Source organism: Aquarana catesbeiana, linkage group LG07 (genome assembly GCF_042186555.1).
Source record: "Aquarana catesbeiana isolate 2022-GZ linkage group LG07, ASM4218655v1, whole genome shotgun sequence".
Lineage (NCBI taxonomy): Eukaryota > Metazoa > Chordata > Amphibia > Anura > Ranidae > Aquarana > Aquarana catesbeiana.
In genome coordinates, this window is record NC_133330.1 from 22,199,177 (window position 1) to 22,220,644 (window position 21,468).

General features: G+C 43.6%; 1 protein-coding gene across 1 annotated transcript in view; it reads left to right on the forward strand.

Moving 5' to 3' along the window:
- Positions 1–21,468, forward strand: part of PLXND1 (plexin D1) — a gene marked incomplete at its 5' end in the record, with an annotated part of 200,134 nt that overhangs the window by 97,493 nt on the left and 81,173 nt on the right. The window contains 8 exon segments of the mRNA XM_073591756.1: positions 4,054–4,158; positions 4,749–4,838; positions 8,569–8,662; positions 16,044–16,207; positions 16,539–16,690; positions 17,051–17,150; positions 19,648–19,787; positions 19,960–20,133. Coding sequence (XP_073447857.1) covers positions 4,054–4,158; positions 4,749–4,838; positions 8,569–8,662; positions 16,044–16,207; positions 16,539–16,690; positions 17,051–17,150; positions 19,648–19,787; positions 19,960–20,133 — 1,019 coding nt within the window.

A 21,468-nucleotide genomic window follows, 5' to 3' on the forward strand; every position in this document is an offset into this window, starting at 1 on the left:
AAAAAAAGGACCAAAAATTGAAAAAAAAAAAATTTAAAAAAGCATTTTTTTTTTACTTTCTTCTATAGAACAACACACCCTGTAAAAAATAAATAAATAATAAATAAATAAAACATCTAATTTCTTCATACAATGTATTCTGCTTACATGTCTTTGGTAAACAAAAAAAAAAAAAGGCAAATAGACTGTGCACTTTGCACAAAAAAAAAAAAAAAAAAGGACCAAAAATTTGAAAAAATAAAAATAAAAAAAAGCATTTTTTTTAACTTTCTGCTATAGAACAACACACCCTGTAAAAAAAAAAAAAAAAAAAAAAAAAAATTAAAACATCTAATTTCTTCATACAATGTATTCTGCTACATATCTTTGGTAAAAAAAAAAAAGGCAAATAGACTGGTGCACTTTGCAGTCGCTCCAGAGCTTAGTTAATGAGGTAAAGCCTCACTTTGCAAAAATGTTTGTTCGATTAAATCGTTTTTTTTTTTAAAAATCGGTTATAATCGACTAATTTCGATTAATTATAACGTACATACAGATCAAACTACTTTTAGCTGATCTCCTTGCATTGTAACTCTGCATTAGTCAGTGGTAAATATGGTATTGACTATATATACAATCACCCGACACTAGTTCGTTTCCACAATCCATTCACAGTACACACAAATACGCTTTAAAATTCAAACCGTAGGAAGTGCCGCCGTCATCGACGTCACCGGACTCCTCCCCCCTTCCCTTCGCTAGCAGACGGAGGCACTTGGGGAAGGGGGGGAGGGAGTCCGGTGACGTAGATGTCCGTTGACGTCACCAGATCTCAGACGGAACTCCCTGAGGACCCGAGAGGTGAGTACCGATCGACCAATCAAAAAAATGAACGATTAATCGAGGAATTCATCTTTAATTTCCCCCAGCCCTACAAAAATTACTCATTCACGTGCAAGGAAAGTTAAAAAGAAAAAAAAAATGTATGCTTGCACATGATTGGATGATAGAAGTCAGCAGAGCCTTTGCTCATTTACTAAGCTCTGGAGCAACTGCTCTTTGCAGAGTTCAGCTGCACTTTGTAAAGTGCACAGTCTATTTGCCTTTAGTAAAATCAACCCCACTGCATGTATTTCCTATGCTCCTTAGCTCCATCTAGTGGTCATAATTTGGTATATTACTACAGTCTATATTAAAAGAAGCTAAAGAACAATTGATTCTGCACAGATTCAGTAGACGAATGGCTAGCTAATTTTTATTTTTTTTTTATATAAATACACCCCTTATCTTGTTGGGGTGTCAGACTTTGTACTCTCACAAAAGAAGAAAAGGAGGTAAAATCAATCATCGGTTACATTTAGTGAGTCCAGCGACTTTTTTTTTCAAACACGCCCCGGCCTTTTTAATTTGACGGGAGTTCTCCTTCTGTGCATGCTGTGCGTCCGCAGGGCACGCCGGGTTCGTTGCGCAGCAGCTGGCAGGGCTCAGGTTTCCTTTAACCCTTCTACGACTGGATGCGCTGTGACTTTGCTGAGTCGGCGTCTACTCACCGGCCTGATCCCGAAGCCCCCGGCTGCTGCGGGCAAAACACATTGTCCGGGATGTCAGCGTGTGCCTGCATTCCCAACGGCCATGTGATCGCTCTCCTTGTCCTATTACCCCCCCCCCCCCCCCCAGACTCCGCTCTGCCTTACTTTAAGGTCACCAAGGGATAAAAATATCACAGATCAGCTGAAACCCCCTCCCCCCCCCCCCCCCCCCGGACATGCAAGGTTAAATCCACCCTGATGTTGAACATTTGGGTGAACACACAGGAGCCTTCAAGGAAATCTGAGAAACTTTTTTTTTTTAATGCTAGTCGCCTGACTTTTATTATTATTATTATTTAAGGTACTTATATAGCGCCGTCAATTTACGCAGCGCTTTACATATACATTGTACATTCACATCAGTTCCTACCCTCAAGGAGCTTACAATCTAATGTCCCTAACGCACATTCATACATACTAGGGACAATTTAGACAGGATCCAATTAACCTACCAGCATGTCTTTTGGAGTGTGGGAGGAAACCGGAGTACCCGGAGGAAACCCACGCAGGCGCAGGGAGAACATGCAAACTCCAGGCAGGTAGTGTCGTGGTTGGGATTCAAACCAGCGACCCTTCTTACTGCTAGCAAAAAGTGCTACCCACTACGCTGCCCTTTTTATGGCAATACAAAGATTTTTACTCTAAAGATTAATTGGCTTATATTTCTGGTTCCCCCCCCCCCCCCCCCATCAGCCTGCTTATGCAATTTTTGAATTAAAGTTTTCAGTTTTTTCATTATATACCATGTTCTTCTCTATGCAATGCAAACAGATCATGGCTGGAAGGAGGAGCAAGCAGGGTGCTGTACACAGGACTCCTTTTCAAGAGCCCTCAGTCCTGATGCAAGCGGTGTGCTGGCTCTTGGGAGGGGTTATGCAAATTTCTAAATGTCTCGATGGGTGGGCGTCAGTCTTTATTGTTTTATTGTCACTCTGATGTACCAATAAACGTCACTTCAAGGATTACAGTTTTGCCGGCTCTCCTCATTACAGTCTGGAGGAGTGAGCAGCGGGTAGCTGTGCATTAAAAATAAGCATTGTGGGGAGAAAAAAAATTGTAAAAAAAATTATTCTTTATTGGGAAACGTCTAGAAGAAAAGAGATTTCATCTCCAAATACTGAAAGGTTTCTTCACAGTAAGAGCTGTGAAAATGTGGAATAGACTCCCTCTAGAGGTGGTTCTGGCCAGCTCAGTAGATTGCTTTAAGGAAGGCCTGGATTCTGTCCTAAATGTACATAATATAACTGGATACTGACATTTATAGGTAAAGTTAATCCAGGGAAAATCCGATTGCCTCTCCCTGGGATCAGGAAGGAATTTTTTCCCCTGCTGTAGCAAATTGGATCATGTTGGGAGGTTTTTTTCCGCCTTCCTCTGGATCAACTGTCTCAAGTCTTTTGTAGACTCTAACAGGTTTTCTTCTAAGATTGCCTTGTATTTGGCCCCATCCATCTTCCCATCAACTCTGACCAGCTTCCCTGTCCCTGCAGAAGAAAAGCATCCCCACAACATGATGCTGCCACCACCATGTTTCACAGTGGGTATGGTGTGTTCAGGGTGATGTGCAGTGTTAGTTTTCCCCACACATAGCGTTTTGCTTTTAGGCTAAAAGTTTAATTTTGGTCTCATCTGACCAGATCACCTTCTTCCACATGTTTGCTGTGTCCCCCACATGGCTTCTCACAAACTGCAAATGGGACTTCTTATGGATTTCTTTCACCAATGTCTTTCTTCTTGTCACTCTTCCATAAAGGGCAGATTTGTGGAGAACACGACTAATAGTTGTCCTGTGGACAGATTCTCCCACCTGAGCTGTGGATCTCTGCAGCTCCTCCAGAGTTACCATGGACCTCTTGGCTCTTCTCTGATGAATGCTCTCCTTGCCCGGCCGGTCAGTTTAGGTGGACGGCCATGTCTTGGTAGGTTTGCAGTTGTGCCATACTCTTTCCATTTTCGGATGATGGATTGAACAGAGCTCTGTGAGATGTTCAAAGATTGGGATATTTTTTTAACCTAACCCTGCTTTATACTTCTCCACAACTTTATCTCTGACCTGTCTGGTGTGTTCCTTGGTCTTCATGATGCTGTTCGTTCACTAAGAGTCTCTAAGAAACCTCTGAGGGCTTCACAGAACAGCTGTATTTATACTGAGATTAAATTACACACAGGTGGACTTTATTTACCAATCAGGTGACTTCTGAACGCAATTAATTCCATTAGATTTTAGTTTGGGGTATCAGAGTAAAGAGGGCTGAAAACAAACGTACCCCACACTTTTCACATATTTATTTCTAAAAAATGTTGAAAACCATTTATCATTTTCCTTCCACTTCACAATTATGTGCCACTTTGTGTTGGTCTATCACATAAAATCCCAATAAAATACATTTACGTTTTTGGTTGTAACATGAAAAAATGTGGAAAATTACAAGGGGTATGAATACTTTTTCAAGGCACTGTATGACTGAGGCATCTTCCCTTACAGAGTACAGCAGACTGCCCCCAGATAATGACCACCTACCTTCCCCCCACACCGACCGGGATCGCCACAGAGGTCACCCTGTCCTTGGCCAACGTCAACCTGACAAAGGTAAAAATCTAGTGTCCATTTACAGAACTTCTTACAAGTTTTATTATTTATTTTATCACTTTATGTAACATTCCATAGGTGAGCCAATCACATCAGTCTCTGTACCAGAGGAGCTTACACTCTAATGTCCCCTCCACAGTCACACGCTATTATTATATATTTATATAGCTCTGACATATACCGCAGTGCTGTACAGAGAACCATATACATCAGCCTCCAAGGAGTTTATATTTTAATGTTCCCAGTGTCATAATGTATTATTAAAGGGGAACTCCAGGCAAACGTTTTTCAGTTTTATCTGGAGTCCGGAGATCATTCTCCCCAGCCTTCCTCAGTGGGGAGTACATTCTCCGTAGGCACACAGCAGGGCCACATTAGGGTAGAAGCCAATTCCTTGACTAGTATATTTTGGGGGAGGAAACTCTAGCACTCAGCTGTAGGAAACCTACATGAGCGCACGGAGATCATACAAACTCCATGCAGATAAAGTGACTGTGCAAAAGGGAGTTCAGGCCATAGGGGTGACCACTGAGCCCCAGACTCCCCCATACACAATACAGACTGAACACATTCTCTGTGTCTCCTCCTAGGATCTGGGCTTGGAATGTGACTTCGGACCACAACAGACCTTCCCGGCCAAGTGGGTGAATTCCTCCTCCGTCTCATGCAGTAATGTCCTGGTAAGATAATGGCAAGCCTCCCCTGGTCACCCTTTGTATGCACCCATGGCATTGCCCCGCGTGTCACCGCCAGTCTATAGGGAGGACACTGCGGGGACTGTGTGTGCCATAGAAAGCCGCATTGTGTGTCGCTGCATCTGTGTGTCCTCCACTGTGATCACATGAATAGATACTTTATGGTAAAGAAAGTTCACCCCCCACTTTACATAGGGGACTGTTATCTGAACTGTGATAATATATAGGGGACAGAAACATCTATCTAAATATCTATCTATCTATCTATCTATCTATCTATCTATCTATCTATCTATCTATCTATCTATTTAGGAGAAAAAAGGGAAAAAAAAACTGCGCTCTGGTGGAAAGAATATAAGAATATATACATAGATATCAAAATCCTAAAAGTGATAATAGATGATTTGTAAGAACTGTGAAGCAGCAGTAAAATTCAATTGGTAAAAATATAGAATTGCGCTAAATAAACAATGATATACATACATATACTTAATGATGTAGTGATGTATTTATATATAAATATCACATCTAATGTGAACCAATTGTGAAAAGTGTCATAACACCAAAAAAATACACAATAATTAATACGATAAACAATTAAAAAGTGTAAAGGTGAGTCCAACTTTTTACAATAATTTATTAATTCATCACATGGGTGATACAGTCAATATATGCTTTTGGACTCACCTTTACACTTTTAATTGTTTATCGTATTAATTATTGTGTATTTTTTTGGTGTTATGACACTTTTCACAATTGGTTCACATTAGATGTGATATTTATATATAGATACATCACTACGTCATTAAGTATATGTATGTATATCATAGTTTATTTAGCGCAATTCTATATTTTTACCTATTTTATCTATCTATCTATCTATCTATCTATCTATCTATCTATCTATCTATCTATCTATCTATCTATCTATCTGTCTGTCTGTCTGTCTGTCTGTCTGTCTATCTATCTATTAAACTTTCTATCTATGTATCCAATCTATCTTCTATCTATTTAACCTTCTGTCTATGTATCCAATATCTTTCTATCTATCCAAAATCTATCTATCTATCTATCCTATTTTTTTTTTTTGTATCTCTCTCTCTCTCTCTCTCTCTCTCTCTCTCTCTCTCTCTTCCTCTCTCTTTTTTATTTGTTTATTTTTTAACAAACATGTCCACACATGGAATCTGCTCATTTCCCCTCTTTGGTTCCTGTGTTCCTTGTAGAACAATCTCCCTTCATGTTTGCTGTAAAACAAAAAGAACTAAAGTAGAAGTATAATTTTAGGATTTGTTCAGATGGGTATTCTGAGTCTATCTGGCCTCCTGCCTGAATGATCCATTTGCTCCAGGCCCCGGGTGATGCAGCGGACTGTCCGGTATGTTAAGCCCGGGGTCGAGGAAGGACATTAACGTATATCAGTCTGCAAGTGCCTGGAAAGGTCCTCTGCCCCGTAGGGTTCAGTTAACCCCCTTTGGGTGCATCAAACAAAGCTCAAAGCAAGTTTAGCTCGCAGAAATCCTGTGTGTTGTCCAGTAATCTTTTCAGCATTTTAGCCCTGATGAAGGAGTTTTTAAGTTCCCAAAACGCGTCGTCTGTTGTTACTGGCATCTTGTCATGAGCAATAAAGACTGTCAGGACTCCTATTAGATTTGTGGCACTCTCATCTCTTCTACACTCTATGATCTCCAGTACAGCTTTTTTATCTCAGTAAAGAGAAGTTGTTAGCGTGCTGAACAAATAGGCGTGTGCACGGCGTGTGCCGGTGTGCAAGGGCACACCCTAATTACCCTGTGCGGCGCAGATTCCCCCTGCTGCCCTCCTTTCTGCCCCTTGCAGCACTGCCGGCTTCCCTCCTCTCCTGCCAGCTACTACTGCGGGCACACAGGGGGTTTCAGGGTGGAGAGCAGGGGAAGGGGCCGGTAAATATGTCATTTACCGCCCCTTCCTTTTTCTGAATGAACACAGTGAGTGATCAATAAAACACATTTTGGGGATTTAGAAGTCCCTTCATCAGGGCTTAAATGCTGGCAGTGGTGGAGTAAAATACCGGGGAAAAAAAACCCATCGATATATAAGGATGGAGAGCGCGCTGATTCAGGTCACCGGTTTGTATAATCACTCTAACCAGCACATCATTTTAAATCACAATTTGCTGTCCTGTCTTTTCTATTACTGCCAGCATTTAAAGTGATTGTAAACTCTCCCCCACAACTTTGTCCCATGTAAATCGGCATAAAAAACCCTAAGGAACACTGCTTGTAGATATCTCCTTACCTGCTTAGTATTGTTGTAATCCTTTATGTTCTTTAAAATGACGTCACTGAGCATGCCCAGATCTCCCCTGATTTGTGGCACACTCTGTGTACCTATCTATCTATTATCAGGACTTTCTATGGCACACCACTGCAATCCCGGGAGACTTCATAATCACTCAGAGCTTCCTCCTACACCCCATGTGACCATGTGACATCACATGGAATGTAAACCAGGGCATCGGACAGCATTACTGCGGTCTTATTAGCTGAAGCTGATAAGACTGACACAGGCAAACACTAGATTATCGGCACAAGTAAATACTATGAAATAAAACAAGTCAGCTATTAGCAGGGAAGCAGGGTTGCCATAGAAACGTTGGATTGAGAAGGAGGCTTGGTTAACAGTACAGGAACTGCTCAATGTAAGGGCAGAAATACACTCCACTGTGGACTCAGAAAACAATACTTAAGATGGCGCTGCCTAACCCCTGGAAACAAGTTTTTTAAAGTTTCTTTAAACAGTAAGTAATATAGGATTTGGGCTGGATTACAGTGGCTATAGTTTGATAATTACTTATTATAATGGACTAAATGAAAAGAAGCATCAGAGTGGGAGAGTTTACTTCCTCTTTAAGCCCTAATGAAGGGGAAGTTCCGAGCCCTCAAAACGCGTTGGATTTTACTTCAAACTTCTTCTTATGTGCAATAAAAGGCTTTCCCGACTTGTGGCGTGATCATCCCGTATACACTCCATGACCTACATGAAGGGATATTACATATTTACATTGTTTAAAGGGTAACTCCACTTTCGTGGAGAAAAAAAAAAAGAAAGAAAAAAATAATATAGCGTATACAATTGCTACACAAGTCTTTTTGTAATTGAATGTTATTGAAAACTGCCCTTTCCTTTTCAATCTGCAGCCGCTGTCATTTTCTGTAAAATATACTATCGCCATCTGGAGGTGTCCTGTGCACAGAATGTGTACAGAACGTCCCCCCAGAATTTCCTGCTTGTGTGATTGGCTCACTGATTTTCCCAGAAGTCTGCACTAAGGTACAAGTCAGATATCAGGCATCCCCTGCAACAAAAATGTCATTTTTGGTGAGATACTCCCAATAAGGAACACGTCTAAAGGGATGCAGACCCTGACACTTTCCTTGTTAGTGGCCTGCAGCTGATTGATAATTATGAAATCACTCCCATTAGACTCACTTTTCTTACATGAGCACAGAGAACAAATAGTGATTTCTTCAGGTAGGAATCTGCAGCAAAGTTTGGTAAAATCCCTGCAATGTACAGAGATCACCCAGGAGGGGAATGTTTTTTGTTTCTCAACAAAAGTGGAGTTACGCTTTAAATACATAATGGTTTAGTGTTCACATCACAAGGAAAAAGTTGGCGTGTATCCAGAATAAGAACCCAGTACACATTGCTTTCTTTTTATGTTACCTACCAGCTCCACACTTCAGAAAGCAGCCGAAAATTTCAAGTGAACCTGCAGCTCATCAACCACCCTGGAAAGTTCCTTGACAATCCCAACGCAGTCACCGGTAAGTTACATTGTTTCTCGTATTCTGATTCTTTTTTTTTTTTTTTGGTTACGGTATTTGGGATCTTGTAGTTGTGACCTCCATCCATCATATTTTCCTCTGAGCCTTCTCCAACAGATGATGTGGTCTTATATATAAATGTACAGAATATAACTGGGTACTGACATGTATAGGTAAAGTTGATCCAGGGAAAATCCGATTGCCTCTCGGGGGATCAGGAAATAATTTTTACCCCCCTCCCCTGCTGTAGCAAATTGGATCATGCTTTGCTGGGGTTTTTTGCCTTCCTCTGGATCATCTGTGGGTATAGGATTGTGTATATGACAGTAGTGTATTTACATACCTCCCAACTTTTTGAGATGGGAATGAGGGACACCTATCAGCAAAAGTATGCAGGCATAGGACACACCCCCTTGCCACGCCCCCTTAAAGAAGAATTGTACAAAAAAACAAGATTGGTTAAACCCACAAATCTTTTTTTTCTGCTACTATTCCTTTATATTGGCTTTTGGAATTTACAAATGCAACAATTTAGAAATCAGATGAAAGGTTTAGCACTGGGAAACACTTTTTGATAGATAAAAAAAATGCATTTTATATACATCTATATAGATCAGACCAAAATGAGGGACAAATGAGGAGGAATGAGGGACAGAGGGATATTGCTCCAAATCAGGGACAGTCCCTCGAAATCAGGGACAATTGGGAGCTATGTATTTAGGTTTTGTGCTGCCCTAGGCCTCAATAAACTCGTGCACCCCCTAATTTAAATATGACCCACCCCTTCCTGTCAAGGCCGCACCCCTTGCTGTTTAAGACCCGCCCTGAAGTTTTCGAGTGGGGACACTAGTTCTGACGGGCGGGGGGGCAATGAATTACCTTAATTTGCATAAATTTGCTCTCACTTCCTGTTTGGCTATGGGGCAGGAAGTGAAGGGAAATCTCTGCAATGGGACAGGGATGGTAAAAAATAAACTGACAGGGGCTATAACCCTCCCTTATTCTATCCAAAATGAAAAAAGAAAAGTGGTGCCTATAGTTCTACTTTAAGCACAAATTTCTGATAATTTTATGGAGAGGACTAAGAGGATATAACCACGACAATGGTGCAGCAGAAAACATATAGCACAGTGAGGAATGTTTGTGGCCCAGGATAGGACAGTCAAAATTAGAAGTAGCGCCCCCACAGTTGCGGAATGCCAGCCACCCGCATACCAGAAGCAGTGCGGACGTTTTATGGCGCTAGACTAATTTGCCTCTCAGCCCAGTCCGCCCCATAAGACTGGCGCTACACCAACAGTGTAGCGCAAGCCAGCGGGGACTCTTTCCGTGCTGCCCCCCTGCAAAGTGCTGCCCTAGGCCTGGGCCTTGTCGGCCTAGGCCAGGATACAGCATTGCTATATGGGATTGTATGATTTTATTTTTTTTTTTGGTTGAACTAGATGGACTTGTGTCTTTTTTCAACCTAACTATGTAACTATATATACAAAGAGACAGCACAGACAGATAACAGGGTGCTGAGTGTGACCGCACTCCCCAGAAATAATAACATTTCTACTGAGAAAGTTACATGGAAGTATTATCAGTGCGGAGGGGGAGCTGGGCCATCGTTTGTTCGAAATCTTCACACCCGCTGAGCACACAGGGAGTAACTGTACACTCAGCAGACAGATTGCTAAAGAAATTAGACAGATGTATAGTTACTTTTATATTATCATAATATTATTATTATATTATTAATATTATTATTAATAATAATAATAAATTAATATAATTAATATACATAAAAAAAAAAATATATATATATATATATATATATATATATATATATAAGTGTATATATGTGTATGTATATATATATATATATATATATATATATATATATATATATATACTGTATATTGTATATCATTCTTATTTTTTTATTTTTTTTGTATAATACAATAACTTTTAAGGCCTCATGCACACAGGATGTGAAAAATGACACTTTTACAGGTATTTGACATTTTTTTCTGCCTCTAAATGCCCTTTTATTTTAACATATGTGTCCATGCACACATAGGCGTTTAGAAGCAGAAAAAAGGGTTAGGCGAAGAGTTATGGCTAGGGTTAAGCTTAGTTTAGGGTTATGGCTAGGGTTCACGCTATACAAAACCAGAGAAAATTCCCAGCTCAACTCACCAACAGTCTGCTTACCAACCGAATTATCCTGTCCAACAGTATGCATTAGGCTAGGGTTTGTGTTATGGCTAGAGTTAGTGTTTTGGCTAGGGTTAGGCTTAGGTTAGGGTTATGGCTAGGGTTAGTGTTATGGTTGGGGTTAGTGTTATAGCTAGGGTTAGTGTTATGGCTAGGGTTAGTGTTATGGCTAGGGTTAGGCTTGGGTTAGGGTTATGGCTAGGGTTAGTGTTATGGCTAGGGTTAGGCTTGGGTTAGGGTTATGGCTAGGGTTAGTGTTATGGCTATGGTTAAGGTTGGGGTAGGGTTATGGCTAGGGTTAGGCTAGGGTTAGTGTTATGGCTAGGGTTACGCTTAGGTTATTGTTAGGCTAGGGTTAGTGTTATGGCTAGGGTTAGGCTAAGGTTGGTGCTATGGCTAGGGTTAGTGTTGTAGCCAGGGTTAAGCTTAGGTTAGGATTATGGCTAGGGTTAGTGTTATGGTTGGGGTTAGTGTTATAGCTAGGGTTAGTGTTATGGCTAGTGTTAGGCTTGGGTTAGGATTATGGCTAGTGTTAGTGTTATGGCTAGGATTAGGCTTGGGTTAGGGTTATGGCTAGGGTTAGACTAGGGTTAGTGTTATGGTTAAGGTTAGGGTTAGGCTTGGGTTAGGGTTATGGCTAGGGTTAGTGTTATGGCTAGGGTTAGGCTTGGGTTAGGGTTATGGCTAGGTTAGGCTAGGGTAAGTGTTATGGCTAGGGTTCACGCTATACAAAACCAGAGAAAATTCCTAGCTCAACTCACCAACAGTCTGCTTACCAACCGAATTAACCTGTCCAACAGTATGCATTAGGCTAGGGTTTGTGTTATGGCTAGAGTTAGTGTTTTGGCTAGGGTTAGGCTTAGGTTAGGGTTATGGCTAGGGTTAGTGTTATGGTTGGGGTTAGTGTTATAGCTAGGGTTAGTGTTATGGTTAGGGTTAGTGTTATGGCTAGGGTTAGGCTTGGGTTAGGGTTAGTGTTATGGCTAGGGTTAAGGTTGGGCTAGGGTTATGGCTAGGGTTAGGCTAGGGTTAGTGTTATGGCTAGGGTTACGCTTAGGTTAGGGTTAGGCTAGGGTTAGTGTTATGGCTAGGGTTAGGCTAAGGTTGGTGCTATGGCTAGGGTTAGTGTTGTAGGCAGGGTTAAGCTTAGGTTAGGATTATGGCTAGGGTTAGTGTTATGGTTAGGGTTAGTGTTATAGCTAGGGTTAGTGTTATGGCTAGTGTTAGGCTTGGGTTAGGATTATGGCTAGTGTTAGGCTTGGGTTAGGATTATGGCTAGGGTTAGTGTTATGGCTAGGATTAGGCTTGGGTTAGGGTTATGGCTAGGGTTAGACTAGGGTTAGTGTTATGGCTAGGGTTAAGGTTAGGGTTAGGCTTGGGTTAGGGTTATGGCTAGGGTTAGTGTTATGGCTAGGGTTAGGCTTGGGTTAGGGTTATGGCTAGGGTTAGGCTAGGGTAAGTGTTATGGCTAGGGTTAAGCTTAGGCTAAGGTTAGGCTAGGGTTAGTGTTATGGCTAAGGTTAGGGTTATGGCTAGGGGTAGGCTTGGGTTATGGCTAGGGTTAGTGTTATGGCTAGGGTTAGGCTTGGGTTAGGGTTATGGCTAGGGTTAGATTAGGGTAAGTGTTATAGCTAGGGTTAAGCTTAGGTTAGGGTTAGGCTAAGGTTAGTGTTATGGCTAGGGTTAGGCTTAGGTTAGGGTTAGGCTAGGGTTAGTGTTATGGCTAGGGTTAGGGTTTTGGTTAGGGTTATGGCTAGAGTTAGGGTTAGGCTAGGGTTTGAGGTATGGCTAGGGTTAGGGTTAGAGCTAATTTCTCTTGTAGGAGGGACACCAGGAACAGAGATGGATGGACCATTTGCTTGGGAGGGGCCTCTCTTCAGAAGGGATGGGCTGGGACGGGGGTCAAAAAGCAGACTATAGCAGATTGTTTGTGCTTTACAAAGTTGCCCACAAGTAGCATGTATATCATACAGGTGTGACTTTCATGCGACTTTTGAGGGCTTACATTGAAGTCTATGGCCCTCAAGTCACATGAAAGTTGGACCAAAGTAGTGCAGGAACTACTTGAAAATTGCTGCCATTTTAAGTCGCACAGATATGAATATGAAACTCATTGGGAAATATGGGGTGCGACTTTGGGGTCCAAAGTCGCATGACAAGTCGTACAACTGTGAATTGTGCCTTACACCTACTTTATCCCAAAACGAAATGACGGGGCTGAGACAAACAGGGAGACATAAAGTAGGAATTTAGATCTTTGCGAATAAAAATAAAGTCAAATAAAACGCACATTTCTTATTTCTGTATTGGGAATTAAACCCTCGTGTTGAATGCTCGATCTGAATGGCAGTTAAAGCTGTATCTTATTTCTCCAATAAATTGAATTAAACTTAATGTCTCCACTTTACGTATCCTACATCTGCAGTCTGTGGCTTTGCCAAGATGTTTTTCCATACACGAGCAGTCATTCTTTTTTTAAGCTGCGACTTTCCTCTAAATCAATTACAAAGACATGACGGAGCCCCGAAATCCTGTCTGCTCGCTCCGTATTCTAACTGGAAGAAGTTTTCTGTCTAATCCCACCGCCGGTTTCCTGTGCAGATTTTCCTTAATGTCTCTATTGTTCTCTGTGGAAAATAACATTCCTTTCCATTTATTGTATGTGAAGAGATGGCAGCGGTATTAAGCTGCCGGCCACTCGCGGTAATAAAAGCGTGCACGTTGTGCATGTTGGCGACAGATGTTGTCACCTGGAGCAACGTTCGTGACTTGGCGGCCATGTTTGTCAGAGCACATCAGAACTGGTCGGATCTCAATGATTCGGCTTTGTCATTGGCTCCCATTTTCAGTTATGTCGGCATTAGGATCAGGCCACACGATATCCGCCCGTGCGCGGTACGTCCAAGACGTCACTGGCATTGAATGCTGAAAATACTGCATTTACAAAACAGCCGCCACCATGACCTTTGTGAAGATGTACCGATATAAAGAAGAAAAGGATGTGTGTGTAACTTATTATTCACACCCAAGATTCACACAACTTTTACCCCAGATTTGCACATTTGTCCAATTGAATCAATTAAAAAATATGAAAGTAGGGGGGATCGAATATCGAAATTGGTGGAGGGACCCTTTTGTTTTCCAAAGGACCGCTTACCATTTCATTGTGAAGTGTAGTGGCAGTGGACACCCTATTAGGAAACCTAAGCTTCAACTGAGAGCCGCCAACTCCGCCCCTGAGGAACCAGGGATCACCTAGCGTGATTCTCTTAGTCTCCCTATACAAAGTCCCACAAATACGCATTAATCCTGTCAGTGAAGTCCACCTAAAGCAGCTTCCTGTGCTTGTGTGAGAACGATTCTGCACTGAATCCAGAGCAGAGTTGTCACGCTCGTGTAGGTTGTACCTGTGTGCAGTACAGTGGGAGGATAAGATGTTGCAGGGGGTGTAGCTATGAATATCGTCACTGCTAATGCACATGCCTGCAGTTTGTCAATCAGCACCTGGCCACACCTAGTTCCACCCACTGCTTTCTGGATTGGCAGCACTGTTGCTGAAACCACTCCCACTGTGAGCTGCAGTGTCTGGAAGGGAAAGTGGGTGAGACACAGATAAGGATAAATTTGGCTCAGTCAGGGAAGGTAAAGGAAGTTTTTGGTTTACATGTTGAGGCTTGTCCGTCACATAGTAACTGGATTTGGTACTTTTTTCGACTGTCATATACAGTAGGAACCCAGGGGCGGCCCGTCCATTAAGGGTGCATGGGCGCCGCCCCTTCTATCCACGCCACCCCCCTATATGGTTAATGGATAGATTCATGTATAGCACGAATCTATCCACGGCCGTGGCCACCCCCTATTCAGGCGTCTGGCCCCTTTCAGAATGCCAGGCGCATGAATTACAGCGGCGGGGGTGTTTTTCCTTAAACACCTGATTAGAGCCATAGGCTCTAATAGGCTTCAAAAAAGGTGGACTCGGAGCGCAGAGCATAGCGTTCGGAGCCCACCCAGGTGTGTTAGAAAAGCAAACGAATATTCGCTTTTCTAACACTGAATCGCCTCTCCGCCAATCAGAAGCGCGGGTCTGATACCCGTTTCCCGATTGGCTGAAAGATCAGGCGATCCTATTGGATGGCTGGGAGGAGGGGAGGAGACGCAACGGCGGAAGCCGCCGTGATCTCAGAAGAGAAGAGGATGCAGGAGACACTACCAGATGCCCACCACAGCCTGATCCCCTGCCTGATGTGCCCAACGATCCCTGATGCTGTGTGCCTGTCGATCCCCGATATGCTCGCCGATCCCCGCCGCCGATGGGGGGGGTGGTTTGAGGTGCCGGTGGGGGGTGGTGGTGTAGTTGTTTTCCGCCCCCCCCCCCCACAAACAAAAAGACACCATCCACCACTGTAGGAACCTTTAGTTGTGCTTTAGGTGAAGCAGTCAGGTTCTGACCCGCACCAACTCATTCGCTCACCCCCTAGTCTGAAGCAGAGATGCCACATGTTCAGTTGTTACCTGGGCATTCTGGTTTTCATAAACGCTTTGTCCCGGCTCTGCATCACAAACTGGACGCCCCCCCCATCGTCATTCTGCTCTTGCGGTGTAAACTGCTGAAGTTGGCTGTTAGTGACAGCCAGATCCTGCTCTGATAGGAGTGCTGCAAGTGGCTCCTTTGTGAATGAAGTCTGTACAGAGTGCTCGAAGGCTTCATTCATAAATATATTGTTACAGTGTATTTTGATTGTTGTGTATGTGCAGACAAAAGTCTTCTCTGTGGACCAAATGTATTGAGTACCATGTCCAGATGTCCAGTTGGCATTGTGCAAACTTTAGGAGGCAAGTCAGCAGTAGTCGGTGGTCTCTCATAATTAAACACCTACAGAAGCCTGCTAATTGTTTTATTAAGGCTACAGCCAGCTTTCCTATAAATATTTATAATTATTATTTTTAAGACTTTTTTTTTCTATATAGTTTAGTGATTTTTAGTTGTTTTGAAGTGTGCTGAACATTTGCTGCTATTCAGACTGTTATTAACTGCTTCAAATGGCAACCTCATCAAAAGTAGTTTCTGCCAGCTCTGAGTCTGAGTGTGTTCTAAATGAAAGCTTAATTCTGATTGGTTTGCAAACTGTTAATAAAGAAGGTTTGGTTGGTTTGCAATTAAACAAGTGTTTTTCTTTTCCAGTGGAAGTGTACAACTGTGCATCTGAGACCAACGACTGTTCCCTGTGCCTCGGACGCATGGATTTAGGGCATCTGTGCACTTGGAGTGAGAGCAGCGCCTCCTGCAGACTGAAAAGTGAATCACTTCCTGTTCAGAGCACTTGCCCTGCCCCTGAGATCTGGAAGGTATATATATAATTTTTTATATATATATATATCGCCGCCTCCCCTATCCATGCTTCCGGCCTTTTTCAGAACACCAGCGCATGGATTCCAATGTGGGGGGGGGCGTTTTTTTTTAAGCACTGATTAGAGCCACAGAGTAACCCCTTCCGCCGCCTGTAAAAGTAATCCAGCTGCTCCATTGGATTACTTTTAAATGGCCACCTTAAAAAAAAATATCCTCCTTCCTCTCCAGTGACGTACCAGTATGTCGCTGGATGGGAAGCGATCAATAAAGTATAAACTGTGTGCTGCAGATTTGTTTGTTGCAGATTTTTTGCGTCTCTCCCCTCAGATAGAGCCAGTGAACGGACCTTTGCATGGCGGCACTTTGCTTACAATCCTCGGACGCAATCTGGGCAGCCGCTACAGTGACATCGCGGACAAGGTGAGGATCGGAGACGTTCCCTGTACGCCCATCGCGGACAGATACCTGGTGTCACAAGAGTGAGTTTTGCTTACAAATTATTATAATTTTTAATGAAATTACTGCAAAAAAAAAAAAAAAATATATATATATATATATATATATGTATATATATATATATATATATATTTTTTTTTTTTTAAGTATCATTTTCTTCAGAGCCAATTCTCTTTTCTAGTTTTTGGAGTAATGCTATATATAAAGAATAGCATAAATTTATATTCACTTACCTCTGCAGGAAATCAGAAATTTTTATATGAAACTTTCCTCTGTTGGATTACTGAGCTTATAATCAGCTGTGTTTGAAAATCTCTCTGCAATTTGCCCTTTGCTGTTCCTTTAAATGAACCCCTTAAATCTGTTTTGCTCTCTTTTCCAAGGATCGTATGTGTGACGCGGGCGTCTGCTCGTGAGATGAGCGATTGGGTGATCCTGGACATCAATGGAGGGGGACACTCAAAAGAGAAATATTCCTTTATGGTAAAGGCTGGCTGGGACTGGGAATTGGACATATTACTAAAGGAGTTGACAATCTTTACGCAAAACAATTGTGTGAATCTTAGCTTCAGTTATCCAGTCATGTGAAGAGTATCTGTCGCCTGTATTGGGTATTCAAAGTGAACAGGGATTTGCTTTTCCCACAATCAGATAATTGAAGTGAACATTCACAGAATCTTCGATGGGGAAGATTCTTAGCTGCTTTAGTAAATCAGCCTCATATGTACATTTAACAAAGGCCAACATTTTATACATTACAACCACAAAAGGCACAATTATTTGCCAGAATGTGTCTAATATGTTTATTCCCTATAATCGTCAACTCCATCTAGTGGCTATAATGCGGTATTTTCCTGAAACACCTCAATTAGGATAATAATTCATTGTGGTCCCTAGATGGAGTTGATGATCATAGGAAATAAACATATTAAAGTCAAGGGTCTCCAAACTTTCCAAACAAAGGGCCAGTTAGAATTTAGGGGGGGGGGGGGGGGCTGGACTGTGGCCACTTAGTAGAAAGGGACCCTACATCAGTGGGAAAAAACAATGCCCCGTCTTTGGTCTACAGTTGGAGGAATTGTGTCCTATCGTTGTTGTCAGTGGGAAGAATTGTACCCCATCTTTGGTGTCAGTGGAGGAATTGTACCCCATCGTTGGTGTCAGTGGAGGAATTGTACCCCATCGTTGGTGTCATTGGTAGGAATTGTGCCCCATCATTGGTGTCATTGTGCCCCATTGTTGGTGTCATTGGGAGAAATTGTACCCCATCTTTGGTGTCAGTGAAAGGAATTGTGCCCTATCATTGGTGTCAGTGAGAGGAATTGTACCCCATCATTGCTGTTCTTGGGCCCCATTGTTGGTGTCATTGGGAGAAATTGTACCCCATCTTTGGTGTCAGTGGAGGAATTGGACCCCATCTTTGGCATCAGTGGGAGGAATTGTGCCCTATCATTGGTGTCGGTGGGAGGAATTGTACCCCATCTTTGGTGTTAGTGGGAGGAATTGTGCCCTATCATTGGTGTCGGTGGGAGGAATTGTACCCCATCTTTGGTGTTAGTGGGAGGAATTGTGCCCTATCATTGGTATCAGTTGGAGGAATTGTACCCCATCATTGCTGTCATTGGGCCCCATTGTTGGTGTCATTTGGAGAAATTGTGCCCCATTGTTGGTGTCATTGGGAGAAATTGTGCCCCATTGTTGGTGTCATTGGGAGAAATTGTACCCCATCTTTGGTGTCAGTGAAAGGAATTGTGCCCTATCATTGGTATCAGTTGGAGGAATTGTACCCCATCATTGCTGTCATTGGGCCCCATTGTTGGTGTCATTTGGAGAAATTGTGCCCCATTGTTGGTGTCATTGGGAGAAATTGTGCCCCATTGTTGGTGTCATTGGGAGGAATTGTTCCCCCTTTATTGGTGTCAGTGTAAGGAAATGTACCCCATCGTTGGTGTCAGTGGGAGGAATTGTACCCTATCGTTGGTGTCAGTGGGAGGAATTGTGCCCCATCATTGGTGTCATTGGGCCCCATTGGTGGTGTCATTGGGAGATATTGTGTCCCATCGTTGGTGTCATTGGGCCCCATTGTTGGTGTCATTGGGAGAAATTGTGTCCCATCGTTGGTGTCATTGGGCCCCATTGTTGGTGTCATTGGGAGGAATTGTGCCCCATCGTTGGTGTCATTGGGCCCCATTGTTGGTGTCAGTGGGAGGAATTGTACCCCAACGTTAGTTTTATTGGGAGGAATTGTGCCCCATCATTGGTGTCATTGGGCCCCATTGTTGGTGTCATTGGGAGAAATTGTGTCCCATCGTTGGTGTCATTGGGCCCCATTGTTGGTGTCATTGGGAGGAACTGTGCCCCATCATTGGTGTCATTGGGCATCATTGGTGGTGTCATTGGGAGATATTGTGTCCCATCGTTGGTGTCAGTGGGAGGAATTGTACCCCAACGTTAGTGTCATTGGGAGGAATTGTGACCCATCATTGGTGTCATTAAGCCCCATTGTTGGTGTCATTGGGAGAAATTGTGCCCCATTGTTGGTGTCATTAGGAGGAATTGTGCCCCTTTATTGGTGTCATGGGGGGGGACTATACTCCACTGTTGGTATCAGTGGATTAAATGGTGCCCCAAGGGCTGGATAATAGCAAGCAAAGAGCTGCATCTGGCCCCGGGGCCACAGTTTGGAGACCCCTGTGTTAGACACATTAGAATGCTTGAGACGAATACACAGCAAATGTTTTATAAATAGACCTCATGGATTAATGGTCTTTGAAGACCTGTGAATAATTTTTTCTTATTTTTTTTCCCAGAAACTTTTTTCTTCATGTTTGTAAATAATTGTTCATCATAATGTATGATAGTGCTCTTCATCTTTGTCCCCAGACAGCTTCCCCTTTTCTGTCCCCTTCTTACACCCCTGTGAACTGGGAATCTTCTATAGTGATAGCTCGGTGTCTCATTGAACTCTAATCCCATCCAGGTGCCAAAGATATACTCCATGTACCCAAGTCTTGGCCCAAAAGCTGGAGGAACCAAAATTACCATTTCCGGGAACCAGCTTGACATCGGTGGAAACGTTCACGTCCTGTTTGATGACATCCTGGAATGCCGAGACCTTGTGTGAGCCGCCATATCAACCTTCATTTTCTTTTTTACATCCAGCAATCTCTTATTTGAAACTCTTCGATCTTCTTCCAGTCTCTCTGTTGTTTCCATTCGTGTCTTAGTAAATCATTTCCGTTTCTATCTCTCTCTTCTTCTCCTTTTAAATCTCTTTGTTATGTCTTCCCAGACGCACAGAGAACACCATCCGTTGCACCGTTCCAGCAATGAGCTTCCTTCCCTACACCAATGTCACGGTTTGTGTCCAGTTCGAAAGAAACTCGTGTCTAGATCAGAAATTCACTTTCCAATACAAGGAGAACCCAGTCATCAAAAACATGGAGCCCAGAAGCAGCCACATGAGGTGGGTATTAGGATGTACTGGGCTGGCCTGCAACTGAAGATTCTGAGCCCTCCCTATAAAGGTCCAATATATGGCCAAAGGTACATGGACACCCCTCCAAATAAATGAGTCCAGGTGTCTCCATGAAGGGTATTCTTAGGGTTCATTTACACTTGTCTCGACTTCCCCTTTCACTGATCATGCCTGTACACACTCAGCCCCTTCGTCACACCTCTATGCACTCAGTCCCCTCACACCTCTACGCACTCAGTCCCCCCAACACACTCAGCTTCCCCCCCCCCACACACACCTGTGCACACTCAGCTGCCCCTCCATACACCTGTACACACTCAGCGGCCCCCCAACACACACACCTGTACACACTCAGCTGCCCACTCCACACACACCTGTACACACTCAGCGGCCCACTCCACACTCACCTGTACACACTCAGCTGCCCCCCCCCCCACACACACCTGTACACACTCAGCTGCCCCCCACACACACACACCTGTACACACTCAGCTGCCCACACACACACACCTGTACACACTCAGCTGCCCCCCCCACACACACACACCTGTACACACTCAGCTGCCCCCCTCACACACACACCTGCACACACTCAGCTGCCCCCCCCCCACACACACACACCTGTACACACTCAGCTACCCCCCCACACACACACCTGTACACACTCAGCTGCCCCCCCCCACACACCTGTACACATTCAGCTGCCCCCCCACACACACCTGTACACATTCAGCTGCCCCCCCCCACACACCTGTACACATTCAGCTGCCCCCCCCCACACACACACACACACCTGTACACACTCAGCTGCCCCCCCCACACACACACCTGTACACATTCAGCTGCCCCCCCACACACACACCTGTACACACTCAGCTGCCCCCCCCCCCACACACACCTGTACACACTAGCTGCCCCCCCCCCCCGTACACAAACAGCCTCCTTCCTTAACTTATACTCACATCCCCCACTTGTAAGGTGGTCTTCCTAGTCCCAGGTCCTGTTTCTACATGTCCCTGTGAGACACGAGAGGAGCTGCAATCCAAAATATAGTGCTGGCAGTACACACGAGGGGTGCACATGCAGGAAGCAGCCAGAGATGGCAGTAAAGAGTCCGACTGTGAGCTGAATAATACAGATCAACAGCTGCCGACTCGCACGAATATAGAGAGCCAGCGCAGCTACAGAGCACCTGCCCTGCCTTGTCCTGTCCCTGACACTCACCCAATAAGTGGCATCCGGGGCGGTCGCCCCCCCATCCATAGGTACACCACTGCCTAACGCTTCAGTATGCTTTTTTCATGTGTTTTTGATGCTTCAGTG